The sequence below is a fragment of the Limulus polyphemus genome, unplaced genomic scaffold (genome assembly GCF_000517525.1).
Source record: "Limulus polyphemus unplaced genomic scaffold, Limulus_polyphemus-2.1.2 Scaffold4118, whole genome shotgun sequence".
NCBI classification, from domain to species: domain Eukaryota; kingdom Metazoa; phylum Arthropoda; class Merostomata; order Xiphosura; family Limulidae; genus Limulus; species Limulus polyphemus.
Window position 1 is genome coordinate 7219 of NW_013669728.1, and position 23454 is coordinate 30672.

General features: G+C 32.5%; 1 protein-coding gene across 1 annotated transcript in view; it reads right to left on the minus strand.

Annotated features, from left to right (window-relative positions):
- Positions 1-4619: 4619 nt before the first annotated feature.
- Positions 4620-23454, minus strand: part of LOC106470618 (probable ATP-dependent RNA helicase DDX41) — a 77597-nt gene continuing 58762 nt past the window's right edge. Inside the window, exons 12-16 of the mRNA XM_013931181.2 lie at positions 20007-20103; positions 18027-18176; positions 7037-7108; positions 6370-6480; positions 4620-5786 (exon numbers count right to left, since the gene is read on the minus strand). Coding sequence (XP_013786635.1) covers positions 5650-5786; positions 6370-6480; positions 7037-7108; positions 18027-18176; positions 20007-20103 — 567 coding nt within the window. The 3' untranslated portion in view covers positions 4620-5649. The remainder of the gene's footprint in view (positions 5787-6369; positions 6481-7036; positions 7109-18026; positions 18177-20006; positions 20104-23454) is intronic.

Consider the following 23454-nt stretch of genomic DNA (forward strand, 5'->3'; position numbering starts at 1 on the left):
GATGTCGGGCTGGCTGGTATGACAGGAGTTAATTTCCTTTAATAAAATAAGAAAATTACTGTACCTTATGAAAATGGAGAAAATTTAATACTAATAAAATAACTTATAAGTAAAAATGAATCTTCTTGATAGTTTTTACCTCCCCCAGTTTCACAGCAGTAAGTCTGAAGGCTTACAACGCTACAAACCAGGTTTCGGTACCCGTGGTGGACATATCACACATAGCCTATTGTGAAGCTTTGTGCTTACTACAAACGAACAAAGTAATCACCTATTTATTAAGTCTCCAGATGAGACAGCGGTAAGTTTACGGACTTCCAACGCTACAATCGGGGGTTCGATTTCCCACAGTGGACACAACAGATAGTCCAAAGTGGTTTTGTTCTAAAAACAAACAAATAAGATCGTTTTTATAATCAAAACTGATGATGATGTCTTCCTGTAACCAATGACATTGTAATTGCTTTTTATAACTGATGTGGAACTTTATGCATGTTTGGTAAAACTATTCTGAAATCAACTAATTTAGAATATGTTTCTGTAAAACTAAAATCATTGGCTAGTCTGTGATATCAAAATTGATGATCACATTTTCCTTCTACATCCACATCTGCAGCGTTTCGAAATCCCATTCCTGCTTTCTGGCTTTTTGTGCCAAGTAAAAAAAGCATACTAAATTCTAACCTTTGCAGGAATGGATTGCAAAAAAATCGGAATTACTTTAGACATCAAACTGTTATTAGTTTTCTTTTACCTGAAGTGATTTGTATGAAAAAATGAATAATAAGTCCAAAAACATATATTAAATATGACTGTTTGTTTGTAATTTAAGCACAAAGCTACACAAGGGCTATCTGTGCTCTGCCCACCACGGGTATCGAAACCCGGATTCTAGCGTTGTAAGTCTGCAGACATACCGCTGTCCCACTGGGGGGCAAATATGACTGATATACCTCGATGTCTAAAACCATGCTGAGCGACATACTTCAAATTTGAAGAAAGACAAGTAAAGAAAAACAGTTGTATCATTTTTAACTTCCTTTTTATTTCTAGAAAAATATATAAAAATCTTGAATGAGAAACAATAAAAATTTAATTTTGCATGATGTCATAAAATAAAAGTACATCTTTCGGCGTATTCATGGTTCATAAAATGTGCATTTCCAACTAGCGAATAATATGCAAGTTCAAGTAATGAAGAATGTGCATGTTCAAATAAAGAGGAGTGTGTATGTTCAAGTAACGAGAAGTATGCATGTCCAAGAAATGAAGAATACGTGTTTAAATAACAAAGAATATTCATGTTCACACAACAAAAAACAAGTTTTCAAGAAAGAATATACATTTAAAGTAAAGAATATGTACGTCCAAGTAACATTATTTATTAGAACGAGTTGTGTTTGTGTATACCATTCCCGCGTTTTTAATTCGTACGAATTGTGTTTCTGTATACCATTACCGCGTTGCTCATTAGAATGAAGGGTATTGGTATATACCATGACAGTGGTATTCATTATAACGAGTTATTTTTGTATATACCATTACTCTGTTACTCATTAGCACGAGTCATATTTGTGTATACCATTACTGCGTTATTCATTATAACGAGTTATTTTTGTATATACCATTACCCTGTTATTCATTAGCACGAGTCATATTTGTGTATACCATTACTGCGTTATTCATTATAACGAGTTATTTTTGTATATACCATTACCCTGTTATTCATTAGCACGAGTCATATTTGTGTATACCATTACTGCGTTATTCATTCGAACGACTTGTGTTTCTGTATACCATAACCTCTTTACTCATTATAACGAGTTGTGTTTGTGTATACCATTACCGCGATATTTGTTAGAACGAATTGTATTTTTGATACCATTACCAAGTTATTCATTAGAATGAGTTGTGTATGCCATTACCCTGTTATTCATTAGATCGAATTGTGTGTGTGTATATACCAGTACTGTCTCATTCATTATAACGAGTTGTATTTGTGTATACCGTTACCGCATTATTCATTAGCCCTGTCGCAACGGGTATCCTTTACTGCGCATGTCACAAGGTTTTAGTGTCTTACATCCAAAATTCTATTAAACTACTTTTTATTTATGTTATACCAATTAGAATACCATAAATTCTTAGCTGATAATCCATATATTAATATTATATAAGTTTTAAGTTCTTAATTCTACAAAGTAATATTTAAAAAAATCCCGAATTTTTCCAAGAGTAACTCAGGCGACACGTTTTCTTTTAGCGTATCATCTTCCCTATTTTATCCAAGAAATTAAACGTAAATTACTCTAAGCTAAGTCTTGGTGATGACAATTTAATTTGAACTTTATTGAAATAAATAAAACTTGGTTTTCTATAGTAATACCCATAAGTGGGGTGATATCATCCCTCATTAACTCCACTGTCCAGTTGAAAATGACATGTGAGGTAACCCAGTAAAAAAGTTGAAAAGTTTATCAGAATTTTCATGAGATTTTACAGTTACAAACTGAAAAAGAGATCTATTGAGTTGATTCTTAAACCTATTCTTCATCTGTTGAAGCCTTTGTAAAGTCTCTGGTTTTCAACTTATATGCTGTCAGTAAGGACCTTGTCTGGGTTAACTCCTTAAAAAAAAAAATCTGTTATTTCAATTATGTGAAAACATTTAATACAGTGATGTTTCATCAGTTGAATATATGTTAAGTAGTATAAGTACAGATTAAGTACTGGTACTATGTTTAAGTATAAATGATATGTATGTGGAATATGTGCTATTTTTATAATACACATGTGATCTACGAAAATGTGTTAATATCTGTTGTTTTATAATCTACAATCATAACCTGCTGACACCTTTCTGACAACACAGAGCCAATTCATACATACATAATAACTGAAGATGTTTTTCATGTGATGGATATATTGTTCTAACATTTAAACTGTATGTTGAACTTTGAATGAACCAATTTAATACTGTTAAAACTTAGCAGACACCATATGCTACATATCTGACTAGCTAATTCTAACAATGCTTCAGCACATTCAGACTTTGATGTTTCTTCTTACCTTTCTCTTTATGGACCTTGCATAATAGCTTTTCTTTGCAGAAATAACAGAATTACTTGGGGTACAGTGACTAAATATGTATATGTAAGTAAAGTATACAGTATATATAAAATGTATATATATATGCAAAGTATTACACTTCATAAACAAATAATCTAAATTTTTAAGATTCTTTGGAATATTAGAACATAGAGTTTTAATAACAAGGTCTTGAAAGGGACTCGGTTTTTTCTCATTGTTAATGTCAGATATTGTTTTGTCCCCAATAAAAAGAATGTAAGCTTATTCTGTTTTTATCAGCTGAATATGACTGTTTAGTATGAATTATAAACCAGCAACAGGTGTTCTGCAGTCTCCTTTCCTGCTTCTATAAATAAACTTACCTTTAATAAAAGGATCACTACAGATCCTTGTGATGATATGGGGCTCTCAGTTCTTTTTCCCAAAGGCATTTATCCACTTTGTCCTTTTCTCATCTTTTCGGGGAAAACAAAAAATTCCTTCCCACTACCTTTCTGAAATCTGGTTGTACAATTTACGGCACAACAACTAACTGGCATATTGATAATATTTTATTGAGAAACTTGTAACACTGCAGTGCAAAACACTGTAATCGACAATATAATGTGTTTAAATAAGCTATGGCCTACTTTCTGCCAACCAAGCACCTTCCACGTGGTGTTTAATGAGATGCATGACATCATTTCCCAGCCACAAATTGGCATTTTATGCTATTACTTCAGCTACATAACTACTTCAATAAAGAACAAACATAGAATGACAAAAATAAAACAACTTAGACCTAACTGGATATAAAAAATTTAACTTTCTGCTTAATAATAGACAAAAAATTCAAAATATTTTTTTCTTATCTTTAATTAGTTACATTGTATGTAAAAACTTCTACAAACAGATGAGAAAATTAGTATGGCTTTATTGAAAATATTGCCTCTGTTGAATATACTTAGTAGATTTTAAACACACCATAAAAAAACAAGAACTCTAAGACAAAATAAAGTATTTTTTGTTTCTTTTTAAAAATAGTGTTTAAAACCAAAATTTCTGAAAACTCACAATTTAAGATGTTATACAAATACTAAACCAAATTATTTTTCCAACCAAAAGTACATATTATGTAGAAAATGTGTACCAAACTTCAAGCAGTTTGGTTAAACATTTTAAGTGTTAGACCAAAACAAACAAGGATGACACAATGTTACTCTGCCACCAAGGATAGGGTTGAATATTTTAAGGGTTATTTTGTGTTATGTTTTATGAAGACCTGTATTGTATGATTACTTTCATGTGACTCTAACAGGCAGATTTTGTTGAAAAGCATAGTATTTCTAGCATGTTTTGAGTTCTTTATAGTGAATTTTGTGTATTGAGTTTTTGCATACTTTTTATTCCCTATTTTGTATTAGAGTGAATAGTAATTACAATTATTCAATATTAAGAGTTTTAATGTAACAAGTGAATTGTGTCTCAAATAATAAAGGTTTCCTTTTTATTATGTATCAATTCTTTGTTATTAAAGAGTTTATGTTCTATTTTCTTATATGGTAAACTTCAATTTTGCTTTCTGGTATGTCGTTCAATTATGGTTGGACTGTGTCTCATCGTTAAAGGGTATTTATAACGTATCTTTGTTAAAAGGCCTTCCTTGTGTGCATTCGCATCAGTGTTAATAAAATTATTTTGATATTGTTAAAGAGCTTATGTTTGTAGGTATTATGTAACATATTTCTTTTGTAAAATTGTTTTTTGTCAGTTGTAACTGTTGTATTGCATACTCTTTATTCAAGGTTTGTAACATCTGTGTGGTGTTTTCAGGAGTGATAGAAAGCTTACTCCTTGACCAAAATGCGAGCTTAAAGTTTATTGGTATTAAAGTTAAAATTAATAGTTGATTTGAGAACAAGTCTGAAGTAGGGAAAATAAGAAAGTGTGGGATATGAATATGCCAGGAATTTCTATCTTTTTGTAATATTATATATAGTATTTATTCTGAATTTATAATTTATTAATTTATTCTGTGTATATGCAGATCGAAAAAGCTGTTAAGTTTATTTCTTTCTAGCTGCCTTTATTATTCTCTAGGAGATAATACCTGTTCTGCCTGTGGGAAGTATTGCTGTAATACTACAAGTTGTGTAAGGATGTTGACAACAGTGTCCTTTGATGGTAGGTCAACAGGTATTTCAAGGTTATTGTCTCCCCTATGCTTAAATGAGAATGATCAGTGATGTAGTTAGCACTAGTTGCTCTGTGTTGAATTTAATTACACAGTCTAATATATACTCCTGAGGAAGACAGTCTGTTACATAATCTTATAGAAGTAAGTTTGGAGAGAAGTTATCTACCTGACAGTTTTTAACGTGCATGTAATCACTATACAGATATTTGAAATTTTTAGTTTTGATACAGAGGAAGAACACTTAAACTTATACCTATAGAGAAAACAAAGGAGAAGAAATACACATCATAGGGCATTGACATCATCCTTTAATTACAGATAACAGTAACAAATTTTAGTTCAACTTTATATATATTAAGTACAGTGGTAAATCTTCATGTGAACTACCAATCAGCACTGTTGTTAGCAAGATAATCACGGCGACCAATATTGGAAGCTTGTTTGTTCTGCATGGCTTCTAGTTTTGGACAATCTGTAATTCGATGACCCAGGCCACCACAGTATGAACAGCCCCGTTCATCTGTGAAAAAAAAAATTATATATACGTATGTATGCAAATATTTTATCAATCTTCCAAAAAGATTTTTTTAAAACCTATAAAGAAAAGGTAAAAAACATCTAAAACTGATAGGTGAGGAAAGGCTTTAAAATTAGTAGGAACTGAAAAAGTTTTTGAACTATTAGATATAAATACAGCTATTTAGAATAAAAATTCTTAAAAATGGGTTTTCATAACATTCTTATATGCAATCCAAATTCTTTTATTGAAGATAGCTTTCAAATTGCTTCAGGAGTTGTCACTAGGCTTAATAAACATCATGTGTATACAGTTATAAATATACAGAAGTTCCAAATAACAATGCTGAGTGTATTTTGAGACATGTTGATATTGTGGAAAAGACATTAAATAGCAAAGTTAAATACTACAGTCTGTGCAGTGAAAGGGATCTTAGAAAATATTAAATGAAAATACATAATACATAAATTATACATATCTGTATAGATACCAATTAGCTATAATATAGTAACATACTAATTTAAATTTTTGTATTATGCTATCATTCTCTTTAGATTGTAACACAGAACGCTCTCTTTAAACTCACCTCCAAGATCCAAGTACTTTTCATTCTCAGACTGTAGGGTTGCAAGGAATTGAGGAACTTTCTGTTTGGCTTCTATAAGGAGGTGCTTCAAATCTAGTAACACTGACTCATCTGTTGATAGATACAAATAACACCAAGTCTTGTAATCAAAGAACAATAATAATACCACCACATTTATCAAGAGGTACTAGCACCTAAATCTTCCATGGCCAACTATCAATGATAATTTGACACTGTGAATAGTTATCAGAATTACAGTACTAATGGCACAGATTTAGCTGTGACCATATATTATTAACATAAGACTTTCTGTTAAACACTGGTTATCCAAATTGAACAGAATATTAAGTGCTAATAACTTAATAGTTTTACTGGCCATTAAGACTGACTGAAGTACTCAAAAATGTGTACTAATGTTATCCATTTTGAAATATTTGATAAAAAACCATCTTTAAACTAGTAAAGCATCTTTCTTTAATATTAAACTTATTTTAAATATTAATTTACATATACATCTACAGTATATGGAGACATTTTTCATTATAAGTATAAAGTAGCATTTTTTTTCATTCTTAAGTTAATTATGTCACATACGAAATTTTCAAGTCCTCAATTTATAGTAACATATATAGCTTTCATAATCCAAAGAAATGAAAAAAATTCTCACCACATGCTTTATTAAGAAAAGTCGTAGCAATTCCCGTTTTACCAGAACGACCTGTTCTACCAATACGATGAACTGTAGAAATAAAAACATTTCATATTAAGTCATGAGATTGGCCTGTACTGAAAATGGAAGTCCACTTAGCCTCCATCTGAAGAAAACCCTGGCACTTTGTGCCCATGCTACACACCTTCCCCATGGAAATTAAATGAAATATTTTCCATAACTTTGGATGGCTTCAAATCTGGCCATCAAAAACTCCTAAAATAACATTAACTGATATTTTTTGTTTAAATACTCAAATCATAAACTATTTAAACTAGCATTTTACATGGTTCAGTGTACAATTTGCTTTTTCTGAAAAACAACAACAAAGTTTTTATGTTGTAAAGAAAAAAAACTCAATGTTTTAAAAATCTGTGCCATATTTTTGTGCCACTGTTACCATTTTTTTGTATTGAATTTTTCCAGTCAGTTTGCCTTCTTTGTCACTGCTCACTTTCTTTTGCCTTTTCTCTTGTTATCAAAACGTTGGCTTTCATTGTCACCAACTTCACTTTATCTCCTATTCCAAATGCCTAGTTTCCTTTCTGTGCTACTGGTACTCTTGTATTGCATTGGTTTCTTCCAACAGTATTCTCTTTCAGTTTCTCACACTAACATCAGTTTAATTTTCCAGTAATTGATTCTAAGCTTAACTTTATGTAGACATTGCAATTTTCATTTTTTTTTAGTCACAAGTTATTAGCATTCTGGATAAGTAGTGCAGCAGTCTCAGTAGTTACAGGACCATGAATACAAAACTAGCTTATGATGTTAATGTCCTGTGACATTCCAAGTATAAAGAAGTTTTTCTGATAATATCACCATCCCACATCATGGAAAAAATTGGTTTCAAAGAAAATATTTCAAACTAAAAATAATACTCAAATGCATTCATTCAAGCTTCTCAAATAATTTGAGATACTCATAACAATGGTTTAGCACAAAAATACAAAACCCTGTAACCAGAGTGCTTTTGAAAGGTTGACTTTTCTTCATCAGGGGCAACTGGAAATGTCCCTTTCAACAAGTTTAATTTACATATAAAAACTAAAATTAAATAAAAAAACCTGCTTTCTCTTAAACATCAATATAATGCAAATGAATAAAAATAAAAGTGGCTTTATTACAGACATTCTCCTGAATAAATTGGTATGAAACATAGTAAGTTCTATTACAAGATGTTTCACTTTTCATTTTTGTAGTTACTAAGTTTAAAGACTGAAATTTCAAAAGAAATCATCAGAGATTTAAATAAATATTAAATTTGCATCTTCTTCATTCATATATTGCATCACATAATTTGTTGCCTAGCATAAGTACAATGCACATAATGGTGATCCACGGCACGTAAATATTGTAGAAAACACCCAAACTAAACCAAAAATCTACAATAGTCCTCTCTCCTAGTTTCCTGTAAGTTTTCTCTTTTCTGTAATCACATTTATTAGCCATTGATCAAAATTAAACTACAATATATAAGTCAGCTTCTCTTGTTGACCATAGTAAATTAGATCAACCATTAGTTTACAGGATTGTGAAATGTTAATAAAGGGGGAATTACAGTGATTTAAAACATAATAGAAAAACATTATAGGTACTGTTAAGTACCAAAACAATACTTCAGAAACACTAACTTGAAAACTGCATTAAATAAAGAAATTCATTGAACATATTTCAAAAATAATTTTTATATTAACAAGGAATCATTATCAGTACACAATAATTTTAACATATTCAGTCCTTATTTTTAGTATTTTTTTTAATTGAAAGATTAGTTAAGCTGTTCAAAGACCCAGGGATCATGTGACCAGGTAAAATGGCTTTAAACTTTGCCTTCACAGTTCTGAGTTTGCTAATTATCTGTGTTACTTTGTCAACGTAATCTTCTTTATGCAAAATAACCCTGTAGCTTCTTTTTTCTGGTTTAGTAATGGGAGTGTTACTGTTGGAATTTAGCATGTCTAAGAATTTCTTCTATTCTTTGCTGACATTAAAACATTTGAGCTCAAAATGATAGGAATGTAACTCCAAGAAGGAATGCTGCTGCTATGTATTTAACATTATTGATGGTTTCATTAATAGTGGGTAAACATCACAAGCTTCAAGTTTTCTTATTAAGAGTTCAAATGGAACCAAATAATCATGGTACTGAAGTTTTTCTGGTACTGGAGAATATCATAAACCCACTATAAAACCCTTTTCTATACCTCCCCTAATGTATAGTTAAACAAGTTATGAATAATTTCATTCAGAGAATATAAAATATTCTTTTCTTTTTGAAGCATTTTTAAAGATTGCAGTTCTTTCAAATGATTAAAATTGTATTTTATAAGTTCATTATTGTGAAACCACTCAATGAAGTAATTCAAATGGATGAAATTACTTACAATTTTATGTTATGAGTTCAGGAAATCTTTAAGTAAAGGTTTTTTTTACTCTTACTTTAGATCTAGCTTTGTAGTCCAAAAAAGTTGCATTGAATGTGTTGGTATTGTTCATCTTTCCTGAGAATGAAGTTACCAGTTTTGAATTTAAGAAACTTCAAAACTAAATCAAATATTTTACATTCTCTTAGAAAAGAAAGACAGAGACTGCATTTATGCAATTTAACATACATTTTCTCAAACTTATAAAACAATCTGAAAAAATGCTACTACAACTCTTCTAAGATAGTAGGTACCAATTTAGGTTTAGGAAATCTATACAGAGTCAAGGCTTTGAAAACAAGAAACACAATCACTCACATCTGTACCAAATGTTATTCTATTATTACAGCAACTAAAAACTTACGAGATAAAACACGTTGAAACAGTTTTACATGGTAATACAATGAGCATTATAGTAAAAATCTGTCAAAATAAAAAAAATTATTAGCATAACATAGCATTAACAGACAACAAGGGAATTTCTGGTTTATCTAGGCTGTCCTATCTACTAAATTAAATTAAACCTTTAAAGAAAAAAACCTCTAAGCCAGCTCTTATCATTCACATATTTATCAAGCATTTCCTTAAACTTCATCAAATTAACTGTACCCACCATATCTGAAGGAAACCTGTTCCAGAGACCAACTACCCTGTTAGAAAAATCAAGTTGTCTTAACTAAAGATAAATTCTTCCCTACCAATATTTGTATGTGTCCCCTAGAAAACACCTCAACCAGATCCCCCCTAATTCTGTGTTGCTCAAGATAAAACAAATTCAAAGATTTTCACCTCATAAGATAACTTAAGTAACATACTAGTAGCCCTTCTCTAAACCCTTTCCAACAATTCCATGTCCTTTCTGAGGTAAGGAGCCAAAGACTGAACACAATACTTCAAATCTGGCCTTACCAATGACCTATACAATGACATTATAACCTGTTTAGACTTATATTTCTGTAGATACAACCTAAAATCCTGTAAACTATTAACAGCACAATGGTTGGATGGCTTGAAAGACTGATCAACCACAACACCAAGATCTTTTACTTTCATAACACTGTTAAGGGTTTTCCCATCAAAATTATACTTATAATTTCAATTCGAATATCATACATGCATTAATGAATACAACTAACAGCTTTAAGTATTAGTGACTGCACAATTTCCAGAGTTATATAACAACCACTAGTAACAAACAAGTTAAGCTACTAGATAACATTATAACACATTATAATCTATATCAGGGTAATGGCATAAATAAGGTGAAGTCACAAAGGTAAAGGAAAAACAAATGATGTAAATGAACATCATATTAATAAAACATCATCTTACTAGATTTCAAAACAAAAACAGCATAACCTGTAGTGTAAAATCCTTAAATCAAGTCAATTATACAATCAATTAAAAAAAACTGTTCAAATCTTAGTAAGCAATAAGTAGAAATAGCTACTATGCAACTTTCAAATAACATGCAATTCACGCAAGCTTTTGGCTAGTTCACTGGTCATTCTCAGAAGTCCAAATTACAGAGTAGAACATGAAAGTTTAAATAAAATAAAATAACCTAATTTTTTTTTTCTTTCAATAAATTAGAAGAGCCTTCTTTACCCATAGCATAATCTTGTTTTTGGCTTTACCGATTACTTCAAACATATTAGGAGATGGGACCATATCACATTCACTTAGAGCAAGCTGAACAATACTTGAACTTTTGTTGGACCTAGGATTTGTAATACCCAAAAATGAGCATCAGTTAAAAAAAATTGTAGAATATTTGAATTCTAGACATCTCTACCCTTTCTTGACATACGTGTTCAACAAACTAGGACATTTTGATGTGGGTTGTTACTAGAAACCCACCTACACCAGACTATACATCAACTTTGTTTTGTTCCACTTCATTTCAAAGAAAACCTCGTGAAATGTCTTACATCTTGTGCACACTGAATCAACAGTTCCTGTGAACTTTTACAGCAACAATTACTCAAACATAAAATCAATTTGAAAATTTAACTCCTTCCCAAACAACTTTCTAGATTATACCATCAATAAAACCACTCAACAACACATCCCAAAGTTATAAGTAATGATCTCTTATAGAGACACACACTCACGAATCTTGAAGAAGAAATTAAATGCCATAATCTACAGAGTCTATCCATAAGTTTGCAATCAATGTGTATTTAGACCCCTATTGAGAATTCAGATTTTTAAAGACTAAATCCAATTTTCTCAACACTCATGTCATTTATGAATTTTGCTGCCCAATGTGTGTGTGGGGTGTTTACATTGGTTTGACTCTTAGAAGGCTGGGGGATCACTTAAAAGAACACTCTAATCCTAGGTTTAGGGAACAGTTCAAGAATTATTTGGCCTGCACAAATTGAATTTAATTTGTTCCCATCCCCCAATATGTTTAAAGTAATCGGTAGAGCTTAAAAGGAGACTATGTTACAGGTCAAGAAGACTCTTCTAATTTTTCAAAAGAGGCTGAAATAAAACAGTCAACAAAGTGCTACTGAACTTTATTTGCAATTTAGATGACTGGATTATATTTATTTTTTATAATTAGAAACAGAAGCTTAGCTCTATAGACTTCCATAATATATGTTTGCCCCTGAGGAAGAAAGGTCCACCTTTCAAAAGTGCTCGAGTTATAGGATTTTTATTCATTTCTATGAAGACTTCTTGAACCTACATGTTTTTCTAACATCATGACTTTCATAATATATAATTCAAACAGCTGAAGTTCTACAATCTGGAAGTATCTGATATTAATTTTGCATGAAAAGTGAAACAGTCAATTTTAACCAAAAAGTTAATGCTAATTTTATATTTAATAATAATATATTTATTTCATTCTCAACAAAAAAGTTGCAATATGCTATAATGAATTTTATATTGAACGTTAATATTTTCTTATGCTGAAAATGCATTTCCAAAAGATTCTTACTTGTTCTCACATAATAGCTTTTCTCCATTTGTACTGCCTTCTGTATGTATAGATTTTTACTTGCCACTAGCCTTGATACTCCCACCTACCCTCACATGTTTTCATAGGAGGCAGTTGTGAAGTAGCATGCAAGTGAGCATGTGACAACCCTCCACCAATAGGAGTGTGACACAACTCTTATCACATCTGACTCCCTCTATGCAGCTTAACTCAACTTCAGATTGAGACTGTGAAACATAAAAAGAAAAAACACTAGAAGTGGGAAAGAAGGGTTGGAAGTGTGGGTGGAAATAAGAATGTATTGGAAATACATTTTCAGTGTAGAAAAATGTTAGCTTCTGATAGATATCATTGACCCTAGATGAGTCCCCTTTAGAAAGTGCCAAAAAAAAAATGCCCGTGGAGTGTGAGAATAAATAGTATGTAGCACACACCCGTGGGAGATGCACCACTTCTGAGCCAGGTGTACTCTTTGCAATAAGGGCAGAATCACATTGAGAACCCTAGAAATTAAAGGAAGGGACCACTGGTGTAGAGTGGCTGGGCACAGCAGACCACAAGGGGGGAGTTCAATCTCAACCAATGCCAACAGTACCATGATAGGAATACCCGACCCATGATAGGAAGAGGGTTATCTACCATTCACCTCTGTCATGGGAAGTGGAAGAGAAGAAGATCTTCTGTTTCAAAGACCCTCATCATCATTTGTGCATGTCCATTACAACCAACATCAGTACCCCGGAAAAGGACATCTGACAACAGTAGTAAGGTGGACAGCAATGGAAAGGAATTGTCCAGTCCATCAAAGGAGAAGAATACCTGGGCCACTCAAATGTGAGGATTTATGTGGCTGGTCCAGCTCCAACCAATATCAGTACCTCCCAGGAACCAGCATCCAGGTGACAGTAGCAAGGAGGGTGCCCAGCCAGATTGGCAAACTACACTGTGACAGAAATCATCCAGTCCATAACCAGGTGGCATCTGGAATAGAACATCAGGTCCATGGTAGGAGGAATGTCATATATACCATCTAAAGCAGCAGAACACCACTGCCCTACTCTCAACTGAGTGGAACTGAAAACACTAAGGAAGAAGTCTCCATGGTCCACCACCCCAGCAGCTAAGAGCTGGTAAGTGGTAAGTACTCACATACTCCTCTGGAAGAAGAGGGAGGAATGCATTGGAAAGTCTGGAGAAATGCAGAACCAGAGACAGTGCAATGGGTGACTGAGAAATCATATTTTGAAAAGCATACTGTTCCTGATACAGCCAAACCAAAGAGCAGCAGGGATGTGTAGCAATCCCCTTTATTCATGCTAGTCCATGAGTGTATGGTCCAGGGTGAACATATTTATGATGCAAAACACTGTAAGGAAAAACCTACAAGCATTTTTGCAAAACACCCCATCTCAACAGTGTGCATTAATAACCAGAATGGTTGTCCAGTGTAGGTTTAAGAATAAGTATACCTGGTAACCACTGAACAGGATCTGTATACGTGAGAGAGGCCCCTGTAAAAAAGAATAGTATAAACAGAGCACTTACCCACTCACAGAGAAACTGTAGAGCTCAAGATTGTGATGGGAACCTGTAGAGCAGAAAATAGCCAGATGATGAAGATGATGTGAGATAAATGTAAGACGAATGGTCCATATGCCAGCAAGAACTATATCCTCTAAAGGATAACAGAATTGGGCAGCCATGGGAGGAGACTTGGAAGAGATGACAATCATCAGGAGTGAGGGAATAATAAGCCAGGCAAGTCCAACCTGTAAAGGTAATTAACCCTACCGCCCTGGGTACCCTTTACTGTGCATGACACAAGGTTTTAGTGTCTTACATTCAAAGTCTTATTAAACTACTTTTTGTTTAGGTTATACCAATTAGAATAGCAAAAACTCTCAGTTAATAATCCATATTTTAATAGTATACATGTTTTCTTAATTCTACAAGAAAATATATACAAACTCCTGAATTTCCACTAGTGTGACCCACGTGACACATTTTGTCTTAGCATGTCAACCCCCTTTGAAAATGTACGAAATTAAACATAAAAATACTTTCTATAAAATGGTTACAGAGATAACAAATAGAAAATCAGATCCCTCCCTGCCACACCCAGCTGTCACATCATCTCTTTCACAATTCGTTGATAGTTCTCTCTTACATTTCATTATATATTACTGTTATGTATTACAATTTTGAATGGTCTGAAACTGAGTTAAATGAAAATTTAAATTTAGTGGTTAAATTGAACTTTGGATTTAGCAGTTAAGTAAAAGCTGATATATAGTCAGTTTATGGTATTTGCCAATAAGATTGATACAAACAATTGTCTTTTTATTTAATACAAATATATTTTAATACACAAACAGGTTTATATGCAGAGATAACTCCACTACATCCCAAAATCTCCTGTGTGCCCAGATAAGCACCCCATCCCAAAATAGAAGCATCCATGAAAAGTTGCACCTCCAGATAGGAAGAAAGACGAGGAACACTCACTGTGGTGATGTCTCTGTTCAACCACAAGGCAAAGTCCACATGAAAGGAAGGGGAGAGAAGGATAGGTGCATCCAAAGGATCACGAATGAGGTTCCACTGATCCTGTAAAGCCTACTGAAGATGTTGCATGTGGGTTCGACCAAGGGGTATGAGGGGCTCTAAAGAAGCCCACATCTCCAAAAGAGATAAAACCTCTCATGTAGTTGGAGAGGAGAAATGGTCCGAATCAGAAGCTCCATTGACTGCAGGTGAAGGGAAAAATGTTGGGCCTGGCTGAGACAAGAACTGAAAAATACCCTGAGATAAACAAAGTATTAATTAGGGGTGAGGAAGGACTTCTCCACTTTGACCAGCCATCCTACCCGTGCAGCTTCTTGAAGAAGAAACTAAGTGTGAAGAAAAGAGATGGCATGGAAAGGAGCTAGAAAAAGCCACTCATCCATATAACAGTGGAAACAAAGGCCTCTGGAATGGAGAAGACGGGCAAAGACTTTGAACACATGACAAAAAATAAAGAGAGCCAAAGCCAACCCAAATGGAAGATCCGGAACTGGTGTACATAATCCTGATGAACAATATTAAGAAAATGCTGGGGAGATGGGAATGTGGAGCTAAACATCTTAGACATCTACCTGCATTATTCATAGACCAGGAGTGAAACTCCATCAAATAGATAGGTATGACTACATGATGAATCGAGGAAGGTCTATGAAGCAGTTCAAAGAAGAAAGACCGATGATGGGGCACCAGTCCCCAGTCTATTTGGGGAAAATGAAAAACGAGAATATAAACCTGGATGAGAAGGATCCACCTGTTCCACAACACCCTTGTGAAGAAGATCTAGAACTACCTCGGAAAGATGCTGGCTGGAAATGGGATCTGGAGTAGGAGGAAATGATATGAAATGAAAGAACAAGGGAGGAGGAGAAGAGAAGTGAAAAACAAGCCCTTCTATGAAGGTCTATGAAGCAGTTCAAGGAAGAAATACTAATGATGGGGCACCAGTCCCAGTCTATTTGGGGAGAATGAAAAAACAGAAATTTAAACCTGGATGAGAAGGACCCACCTGTTCCACAGCATCCTTGTGAAGAAATTCTAGAACCATCTTGGAAAGACACTGGCTGGAAATGGGATCCCGAGTTAGAGGGAAGGATAAGGGATGAGGGGACAGGAGAGGAGGGGAAGAGAAATGAAGAACAAGCCCTTCAGACACCCATACAGTCCAGAATACAAAAGCCTGGCCCCCACCAGATGTGTACCTACTAAATAGTCACCAAAACTGTCAGAGGCACTAAAATCGTAGATAAAAAAACCAATGGTTAACCTCTGAGACCTGTGTAGCAGGAACCAGTAAAGGAGAGGAAGGAGGGAGACAAGACACGAAAACAGGTTCAGGAGGAGGTTGGGATAAAGGGGAAGTCAATGAGAAAAGGGAAGTGTGCAAATTTGCAGAATTGACCCTGGACTCCAATACATCAGGGAGACCCCCAATGATATCTTGCCTTAAAAAGGAAGTTTGTGGTAAACGTACAAAGGACAAAAGGGCATCCCAAATCCAAAGATCTCAACAGAGGAGCCACGTTTGGAGGGTAAGAGCAGAAGAGGACAATTGTGCAAGAGTGAAAAAATATCAGAAGACAAGTTTTCACCATAAACCCTTCAGGAGAACGATGAAGAGCCTCAGATGAAAGGTGAATCAAGGAAAAAGAACAAAGGAGGGAGGATAAAGTGTGGCAGATAAGGGAAAACTGAGGTAGGGAAAATGTGACCAAAGTATTGGGATCCAAACCCCAAAGTGGCAGAAGATAATCCAACTGCTGTGAGTACCAAAAAAAAAAAGGCAGACTGATGGTAAGCCAAAGCATGAGCTTTCATATAACATGTGAGTCGAGACATACTGACCCCAGAATTTAATTGGTCCTCAAACCTAATGGCATGATCTCCAGTATCAGGTAAGGGGGGGGGAGAGGAATCAAAGGAAATGGGAGACAAAGAAAAAAACATAACAAACTTATTTGATCAATTTTAGGAAAGGAGGAGGAGGCCTGTGCAAATCCACTGGAACTAAACATGACTGTGTAGCATAGGATGGGGGAGGAAACAGGCTGTCAAAATAATTGTTCTCATGTTCAGGTACCCCTGAACAAGGCATGACAAGATAATCTTCAGGCAAATCAGAAGCCCGCATGAAGGTAGCTAACTCCCAGAGAACCAAGGCCGTAACATCTTCTGCCAATAATTGCAGACCCAAAATCATTGTAGACAAAGTAAGGTTAACTGCAATAGGAACAGCAGGTAACATTAACTCTCTCAATGCGGGCTCGGTCAATTTGACTGACAATGTGATCTCTTTGTACTTGTTCAGTCTTTATAGATTTGATACTACTAACTTTTAATATAGTGTGTAAATCTACACGAAATTCAGCAGTCTTTCATTAAACATTACAAGTCTTTCACATATATTAAGAACTTAAAACTTGTATGCTATTAAAATACGGATTATCAGTCATGATTTTATACTATACTAATTGGTATAACATAAATAAAAAGTAGTTTAACAAAATTTTGAAAGTAATGTAAAACCTTGTGTCATGCACAGTATTTGGTACCCATGGCGATAGGGTCAAGCTGTATAGAGGAAATCAGATGTGCTAGGAGTTGTGTTGCACTCCTACTGGTGGAGGGTTTTTGCACACTCATTTGTATGTTATCATGCAGATGCCTCATGTGAAAATGCATGAAGGTAGGTGGGAGTATCAAGGTTAATGGTGATGGAAAATTTGTGCATATAGAGGGCAGTTCAAGTGGATAAAACTATTATGTGAGAAGAGGTAAGTCATCATATTGGAATTCTTTGTTTTTTAACATAAAAAAGATAATTTAAATAAATACAAACAGAAAAATAAATTTGAAAGATATCTCTATGTAATTTCAGTTTAAGATACTTTTTATATTCTACCAAAACTTATAATCCTCCCCCTGTAGAAAAATGTAATGAGGTACACAGATACATGATTAAAAATACAGATTTAATTTGTCAGATACTACAAGAAAGACAACTCACCATAGTTTTCAATGTCTTCCGGCATATCATAATTTATAACATGTTGTATATTCTCAAAGTCCAACCCTTTAGAAGCTACATCTGTGCCAACAAGAACGTCCTTCTGACCTTTTCGAAAAGCTTCCACTGAACGGGATCTCTCTTCTTGATCTTCAGAAACAAAGTTTTTTTTTAAAAAACAATCTCCTTAAACAATACCTTAAAAAAATAGGATTTTGACTTACTACTACTCTTGAAAGTCATGAATTGTAAAAAGGCTATTGTAAATGGTTAGTTTTTTTTATCTTAATTACTTTTTCATTCATTTGGAAAGCAATAAAATCCAGAGTAGAACTATTCAATTTAGTAACAAGCTAAAGATAAGGTAAAATAATAATAGACGTAACAAAAAAAACATCTTTCTCCTATAAGCTGCATGACATTTTCAGTTTTCACGTAAGAGAAAAAAAAAAAAACTCCTGATGTCTAAAAGACAACTTTTAGATGTGTAAAGTACAGTAGTCAATTTCATTTACAGATCTGTCTAAAAAGCAGACTAGCTGGATAAAATGTTCGGGATACTTGCTTATATTTTTTTCATGGTTCCCACACTTTCAGACTGACAAAATAAAAAAACCTTTCCAGAGCACTAAGCAGTTTTCTAGGACCTTTCAAAGTTTATCAGTAACTAAATTAAACACTTCATGCTAAACTATCAGTTCTTTTTTGTTAGTCTGTCATTAAATAGAAAAAAATCCATTACATTTGTTCAATAATAATCTTAGTTTGACAATACAGCATATTTTCTAAAGATTTTTTCTGTTTTGTATTTTAGTGAGACCATCAAAAATTATGTATAAAAGGTACTATAAAGCACACACATTAACATACAAGTACTAATAACAAACTGAAAGTGAGATGATTTAATTTCTACAGTGTTATAAAAACAATAAAAAAGTAGTATCAAAAAAGTTTAAAGAGGGGGTTTAAAAAAAGATGCTAAACTGTTAGTTTAGCATCATCTGCTAAAGTGAACAATGTGTATTTTAGAATACAATTTTTAATGAAAAATAAATAAATACAGTTTTCCTACATCTTAGAAAATGATAAATTAATGATCAGAATGATAAAGCAGAGGAGGTTAGCTACCAAATAAGTGTTTAAATCTACCAAACATTGGCTGATTACAGGCTAATTACTTCATGTTAATAGCGTTTGAGACCTAGCCTAGTGGTGGTCAGTATCCTTAGTATTTACGAGTTGAAGGAAGTTGTCAATTACCAGGTAAAAACATTTGCTGGTACTCTGTCCAACAGACTCTAGAACCAGTTCATCAGTGCTCAATACATTTCCTTTTTAAAATTTTTATTTGCTCTTCCAAAAAACAGGATTGAATCCACCAAAGCATCTTTTATACAACATATAGAATACATTCAAAACAAGAACAAATATTCAAGTAAAACAAGTATTTACTATTAGAAGAAAAAATCATAGTAGACAGATTACCACATACACTGACTAGTCCAATTGAATCAGGGATTAAATCTGACCACAATTTGAAAAACAATGCCAAATCAAATGTATTTTCTGTTACAATTTACCTATTAAATATGAAGTTTATTTTCTTCCTTAACTAATAAGTTTTCTATGTGCTTATTCACAAATTCAACTGCAGCCAATAAAGACTCAATGATGGCAGGTGAAATGAGAATAAATAATTAAAACACAGATTATTATTCATCCATTATTTGTTCATTTTTACAGCATTTACAGCATTTCAGGCCAAGGAGAAAAATATCGTATATTACCATAATTTCACCAGCTTCCTAAGTCTATAGAATCATCACTGACTCAACCATTAATGTTTCTAATAAATATATATAGGTGTATGTTTAAATGATTAAGTTCAAAACTAAAGTATTCTATATTGTTTTTAATATCTGTTTATTTCAAAGCATTCATTATTATTATTTTTAAATGAATGGATTTATTGATGTTTACCTTTGCCACCATGAATTGCCACAGCCTCAACTCCTTTCAATAGCAAATATTCATGGATAGCATCAACATCTTGCTTTTTCTCTGCAAATATCAATACCTAAGAAAAGAAACATTTTTGTCTACAACCAGTGCAAAATAATTAACAAGCTCAGGCACACATTAAAATTTAGATTTTTTTATGTTACATGGTGTACTAAAGATGATAAAAATAGGGAAACAAGAATTTTTATAAACAATAAAAAAATTTAGGTGCACAATTATTAAAAAAATTATGGTAAAACCCTCAGCTTGTAAGATAAACATGTGATATACAAAAACCATATAAAAATCAATGATTGGACAAGATAAAATATTTCATAGCAGCAGTGTATGCAACTAGATATCAGAAAAAATCTGATTTTTAGTACTTTCAAGACACAGAAATAATAAAAAAAAAACCTCTGACAACAGGCTTAACAAGATCAACCAAGTTTGTGATCCCAAATTGACATTTATAGTTCCCACACTATAAGTTCTAATATGTTTTGTGCATCTTCACAACATTTCAAAAGCTTTTAGTACACATTCTTTTATAACCAAAAAATCTGAATTTTTAATGAAGTATTTTCACTAAAAATTTCTCCATGAATATATGAAGTTAAAGTGTTGACTGTTCAGAGTGCAAAGTGATTTTTATGTTAAGATTAAAAATGCATTTCTACATCTGAAGATTCTAAAATTTCTTTTGGGTAATCTCTAAAACCTCCTAACCAAATTTCAAACGTTTTTTCAGTAAAACTTTATATTTTATCTGTGATTTTCTCTACCCTAACTCTATACAAGGTTGGTCAGTTTCATCTAATTCATAACCACCACAAAAAAATATGAAATATAGTACGTAACTGGATCTTTTTTTTCTTCTACTGACTGTCAATGAAACTTAACCATATTTTTTTTATAATAATGGTACTACTACACTAAACTCTTGCACCTAAGAATACAAAATAATGTGTAAAAAGCAGACAAATGCCCTATAACTATTATAATTTTTCTGGCTTTCTAACTATTCAATAAGAGCAGTTAAAAATTCAGCTAAGCTCAGTGATGTGTTTCATGTGGAAGTGAAATAGATGATTCACCGTACAGAAAACAAAGTTTGATTGATTAAAATTTTTGGCTTTCTATTGATTATAATTATATAGTATTAAACATCAGGAAGAGCTATTGACAATTTGTGAAAGAGAGGATGTGCCAGGTAGGCATGGCAAGAGAGGCCCGATTTTCTAGTTTATGGTTCTATAACCAGATAAGATTGATATCTATAAAAGTTATGCTTTGCCTGAGCAATGGAAACATTATAATTATAAAACATTAAAAACATTAAATTAAATTTCATATTTCTCGGAGGAATGGTAAATAACTTAGACAAGAGGGAATACCTACAGAGCAAATGTCACAATTCTCATACTATGGGAAATTTAGGTTTTTATTTTAAATATTGCCTTATAAACTTCAGAACTTAAGACATATATAATATTGAACTTTGGATTATTAGCTACATTTAGATGGCAAGTTTATTTGTATATCATAATAATAAAGTATTTTTAATTAAATTTTGAATATAACTCAGTAAAATCTTATGACATGTACAAAAAAGAATGCCCGTATGAAAAGAATTAAAGCCTTTTAAGCAATTTTTAGTTATAATTCCATTGAAATCATAAGGAATTTCTAAAATTTAAAGAGTTGTATACTTAAAGTGCTCGAAAACTAACTTTTATTCTTCTAAGACCTTGGGTATTCTAACAATTATTCCCAAATTCATAATGGTTAATGGTTATAGATCTGGAATTCAAATGCCATGAAAAACTAATCCTGAAATACTAAATGCATACTTTCAGATAAAACAGATAATTTTTAATTCCAGAAGTTGTACAGACTTACATAAATGAACAAAATCTATGTCACCCTACTTCTACTACAAAACATAATATTCCATAACCAAAGTTCTTCTAGTATAAGTACAATAACCAGTAAAGATATTTTATTTTCAAAGAATAAACAGAGTATATATATTTACCAGGTCCTACAATTTTTTTCCCAATTCTGGAAGAGTACATTTTTTAAAATCAAATAATAAAGGATCACTTATGTCTAGAGGGTTATTTTTTGTATAATTAATTTGTGTTGATAAACTATCAAAATATTTAAATTATATCTTTTGGAAAAAGTAATGTAAAGTTTATCAGATCGTTAGTTTGTTGTTTTGTTTAACCCTATCACCCCTGGTACTCTTTACTGTGCATGACACAAGATTTTGGTGTCTTACATACAATATTTTTTTAAACTACTATTTTGTTTATGTTATACCAATTAAAATAGCATAAAATCTTAGCTAATAATCCATATTTTAGCAGTATACAAATTTTAAGTTTTTAATTCTATTAGGTAATATTTAAAAAAAATCCTGAATTTCCACCAGTGTGACCCATGTGGCACATTTTCTCTTAGCATCATTCCTATTTTATCCACCACCCCTCAAAAAGTATGAAATTAAATGTAAATTACTCTCTATAAAATCGTTATGGCTCAGACAAACCATAATTTTTAAAATCTTCAATTTTGTTTGGTTACAGAGTTATCAAATAGAAAATCGGACCCTTCCTGCCACATCCTCTTTCAGAATTCATTGATAGTTCTCTCTTGCATTTCATTATATATTACATATAACCAATAGAAAGTCAAGGTTTTCATCTATCAAATGACATATTATATAATGTTGTGTTCTGAACAGATATGCATCAATTTCACTTATAATATACGGTTCATTCTGATGTGAAAGTTAATGACTAGCTTAGAGGAATTTGTAACAGCTTTTGTCGCATAGTTAGAAAGCAGGAAAATTTTGAGGTAAGTGAATTTGTCTAATTTCTGCATGTCATTAGTCAATGTTTTTTGGTGCAATATTTAATTAAATAAAAATTAAGTGCATTACTATCTATTGTCTAAAAAATTAGGGTTAACTCTCTGAAACCTGATAGCAAGAAAAAAGAAGATTGGTTGAGTATTCTATTTCTTGTTTTTCATGTTTATTCTTTATGTATAATTATAAAAGTAACTAAAATGTCAAAATTGGGATCCTTTTAGGTTTGTTAAGAGCAGACTAGTTAAAATAAATAATAATATTATAATAAAAATGTTTCACGAGGAACACAGGCAAGCAGCTCATGGGTAATGTAATTCGTTAGCGTAATGTGAGCTGCATGTTCCCCGAGTGATTTACAATTTATAATGGTACGGATAGTAGTTAGACACAATTCAAAGGGCAATAAAACAATAAAACTTAATTATAAATAGATGTATACTGTTATGAACTTAGAGCTACTTAGGATAAACGAATGTAGTTTCATGTTACAATTTGAGTTCATTCTAGAAAGAAAAAGGGTAGCTTAGGTTTATTTCTCTTTTC